Raw genomic sequence first — 4,085 nt, forward strand, 5'->3', positions numbered from 1 at the left:
GTGTTCGTCAGACCTCTAACCATTGACCAACCTGGTATGAGAGACTCTGTGAGTGTCGCGGGACACTATCCAGTATAGCTCAATGGATCGCTGAGGTGCGCAAACCGTCACACCACGGTAAGGTCCAGTTTCTTCGTGACGGTTGGATGGAAACCAAACAGTAACGCCCAACAATAAATGGAAGCGACCAGACTTGCCATTGTTAGTGGCGACCCATATACATGGGCTCGCCTACCTACCACGGTAAGGTCCAGTTTCTTCGTGACGTGAGGTTGGAAACCAAACAGTAACGCCCAACAATAAATGGAAGCGACCAGACTTGCCATTGTTAGTGGCGACCCATATACATGGGCTTGTTCGCCTACCTTTTCGAATAAAATCGGAGCAGCGCTGGAACAGGCCCTCATATCACAGTCTATGACCTAATGTTGCGACAGATGGACATATCCAGGAGCAATGATGACCATCTGGAGTCAACAATGAACGCAAGAAGAGTGTGTAAAAACAGGGACGAGTGTGTGACTGTGAAATGGTGGCCAGTCTTTTTGAAAATTGCTGGATCATTACACAGAAATGGATTGTCAACCCTCTCTAAAAGGAGTAATCCTCCAATAAAGGTAAACATAGGAAGAGGAAAATTCGACTTCTCAATGAGAGTCACTGAAGGCTGAATAGAAGAGAGCAACGGTTCGGAACTCGCCTGGGAAAAGGCCGTTCAGCTGTGAAACCTTTTCAGTGTCTAGCTGCCATGCCATCCGAAGGAAGCACGAAGACCATGTTGACCAAACCTACACAGAAGCAGTCGATTTGCCAGGGTTGAATTCAAACTACGAACCTTCTGGTTCGCAGTGGTGGTTGCCACATCAACCACTAAGCTCTTTCCATGGAATTAGTCGCACCCGCAGAAAGTTATTAAAAACAACGTACACCAATGGCTGGGCGACATCCTACTTGGCCCCACGACTCGGTCGGTGCACTAGATACCTGTTAATAGTTAGAGGCACGCAAATAGTTTGCCCGAAGCCGATTACGGTTCAGTACGTGCGACCATTGATTCATTGACTTCAACTGTACTGACTGAATCGGACCGAAATATTGTCTCTTAAAACAAGGAAGTACATGGTTTGGGATATTTTCTATTAACGACTGAAAGAATATATGAAAAAATAGAATCGTTCAGCACTCGCTCGGTGCCTAGCTGCCATGCAACCCGAAGGGCGCGCCAGGGTTGAGATACTGCCACGTTGCCCAAGCCTAGACAGAGGAAGTCAAGAGACAGAGGTCGGGTTCGAACCACGAACCTTCCGATCAGTAAATTCGCGCTCTAACCACTTGGTCCAACTCGCTCACCAAACCGCTGTATAAACGTGTCGGCGTAAACGACAAATTGAAAATAATACATTGGAGAGAACAGAAGGACTAACTGAAGTGGTTGACGGACCAGCGTCCATGCTCCGTTGACATCGATTACAAGCCAGTGTATGAGTGTGACATCAAGTCATTACGTTTCAGCGCACCAAAAATCAACATGGAGTGTGGCATAAAATCAATGAGGGACTAGTCAGTTTCTCAAATTCTGCATTCGATGCTTCTGGATACCGAATGTAAGAAAGTGAAGCAAAACAGCCGGACCATGGAAGACATTGACCCAAAAGACTGTTCCTATGGGATAAGGACTGCAGCTGCCATATCCAGGAGTAAAACATACTCCAACTGCCTTATACCCGCTGATCTATTCACAATGCGACTTTACCATACACACACGCGACGACCTACAAATGATTTTGAAAAAAATATTGAGTGGTAGGGATTTCCGACGGAGGACCAGTTAAGCAACTAGGCAGTATGAAATTCACCCCAACGGTGTTTCTGGCCAAAATACGCTCCAGGGACAAAACAATTATGTGAAAAATCAATTGTGGGAGATTCACTTATATTGTACAGTAGCTAACGAAAAATGAAGTGCAAGGTAAGCATAAATAACCACTAAACAACAAGCAGAATCGTAGTGAAAAGTTGCTCCCTAGCTCACAAGTAAGTTGAAATCGTATCCGAAAATCACATTTGTTCAAATACCAATGATTGACTTAACCCCCAAGGATAACCCTATGGAAGGCAAAAACATATTTAAACAAGAGATATTCCCTTTAAATATGAGGAGATAAAGGAGATACCACATCGGAATGATGTACTAGAAGCTTTCACTAGCACCCACACACGGTGAATTTTAGTGCACCGCTTGAAATACGGCAAATCCGTGAGACGCATCTGAGAAACGAAATTTCAATTGCTGGGAAATGACAGATTATTTCAACCGTTTTAGGTGCCCACCATATTTCCGGAAGAGTGTACCATCTCAGAACAACCTTTTCGAAGGAAGCCACTGAGAAGAAACATTTCCACCGAGAAAAAGGTTTTAGGGGCGCAGATACTTTCCCCTAGCCGAAACCTACAAGAGCGAGAATGGATATGCTGGCTGATACCATTATGGTTACCTCACTAGCGTAGAGGGGATATGATAATGGAAACGCCTTGCGCCATTGGTTTACCTGTCTTAGTTGGCTCACACTCCAAACGGTTTGCGTCAGAGCACATAAGATCTACCAACCCACAGTCAGTGAACTTTTCAATTGGATATTGGCTCAACAAATCCGACAACTCAGCCCAGCATATGCTCACAGCACCCTTTGTTGAAACCGTTCATGGTAATACAGGTGACACAACTGGGATACGGATAATCGAATACTTATTGGGTTTCCAAGTCTTTGCAGTTACACATGAGTACACCCTAATCGTTCAGCCGCAGCACCCTTTCGGTGCCTAGCTGCCATGCCACCAGAAGGAAGCACGAGGGTTGGGATAGTGCCAGGTTAATCACGCCTAGACATGGGAATTTAAGAGGCAGAGGTCGGGTTCGGGTCACGGACCTACTGTTCAGTAGATTTGAACTCTAACCACTGAGCCATCTTAATAACAACTCATTGCATCTAGTGGCTTTCAGTCAGGTTAGGAAAAACGGAAAACGCTAAATCCTTATGGCCTACGTAATGGAGGATGACGACCACTAAATACATTCACCGTGTAAACCACGGGCATCCAAGAGCGTTATCTGAGACGGCTCAGGGGGCAAAATGGCTCAGGTGGTTAGGGCGTGAATTTACCGGCCGCAAGGTCCGTGGTTCGAACCCGACCTCTGTCTCTTGACTTCCTCTGTCTAGGCTTGGTCAACCTGGCAGTATCTCAGCCCTCGTGCTTCCTTCGAGTTTCATTGCAGCTAGGCACCGAAAGGGTGTTACAGATGAACGATTTATTTATTTTATTAACTTCAGAAAAACTCCACCCTAGTCAGGTGGGAGCTGTTGGAAATACCCAGACCCTTATAAAAGTTTATTGGCTCACTACAGAGACCATGTGGTGAAGTTATTATTGGTAACCATCTAACAAGGAAACACTAGTCGGAGAAACACGTAACAATACTCCGAATGAGAGAGGTACCCGAAAGGGGAGCACTGTAGCCCAAAAATAACCGATAAAGATTGCAACTGACGATAATCTGCATCTGCATCTAGATTCTAAGATGGGATACCACATTAAGTAATATCGATGATCCAGCTTATGTTGGAAATAAAAAGCGATTTCTTCTGCAGATAGCTGAGTAGACGAAGCTACACAGCAGTTGGATAGTAATGGAAATTCTCCTCTCATCAGTACTGTTGTATCGTGGGTGGCTGTCTATTGGTTACACCTGCATTGAGCCTGCCAGATTACGCGATAAGGAGAAGACAAGGATGACAAGGAGAAGACACGGATGTAATATCAGGACAAAACATGCGTAAATATATAGAATGGCCAAATGTGCTATTATGGCCGTTCACTTGTTCGTTCTGTACAGCCAATGGCGATGTTCCAGTCGTGAATATTTTCAGCCCCACCCCAACGGTCGTATTTTGGTAAACTGTGTTTTGTGGGCTCCACTAACGCACATGCTACCTGAAACGTGATACCGATGACGACCTCGGGGACGCGTCATTCTCTGCACACGTGCTTTTCATGTCTGGGAGCGTCGGGGCGCAAGGAAAACGGGG

At 45.6% G+C, this 4,085-nt stretch overlaps 2 protein-coding genes across 2 annotated transcripts in view; one reads left to right on the plus strand and one right to left on the minus strand.

The window, feature by feature from the left end:
• T265_04597 (hypothetical protein) overlaps positions 1-3,383 on the plus strand; it is a gene marked incomplete at both ends in the record, with an annotated part of 107,152 nt that extends 103,769 nt beyond the window's left edge. Inside the window, one exon of the mRNA XM_009169372.1 lies at positions 3,330-3,383. Coding sequence (XP_009167636.1) covers positions 3,330-3,383 — 54 coding nt within the window. The remainder of the gene's footprint in view (positions 1-3,329) is intronic.
• T265_04596 (hypothetical protein) overlaps positions 1-4,085 on the minus strand; it is a gene marked incomplete at both ends in the record, with an annotated part of 10,377 nt that overhangs the window by 3,826 nt on the left and 2,466 nt on the right. The gene's annotated exons all lie outside the window — the stretch shown is intronic.

Source organism: Opisthorchis viverrini (assembly GCF_000715545.1).
Source record: "Opisthorchis viverrini unplaced genomic scaffold opera_v5_77, whole genome shotgun sequence".
In the NCBI taxonomy this organism is placed as follows: domain Eukaryota; kingdom Metazoa; phylum Platyhelminthes; class Trematoda; order Opisthorchiida; family Opisthorchiidae; genus Opisthorchis; species Opisthorchis viverrini.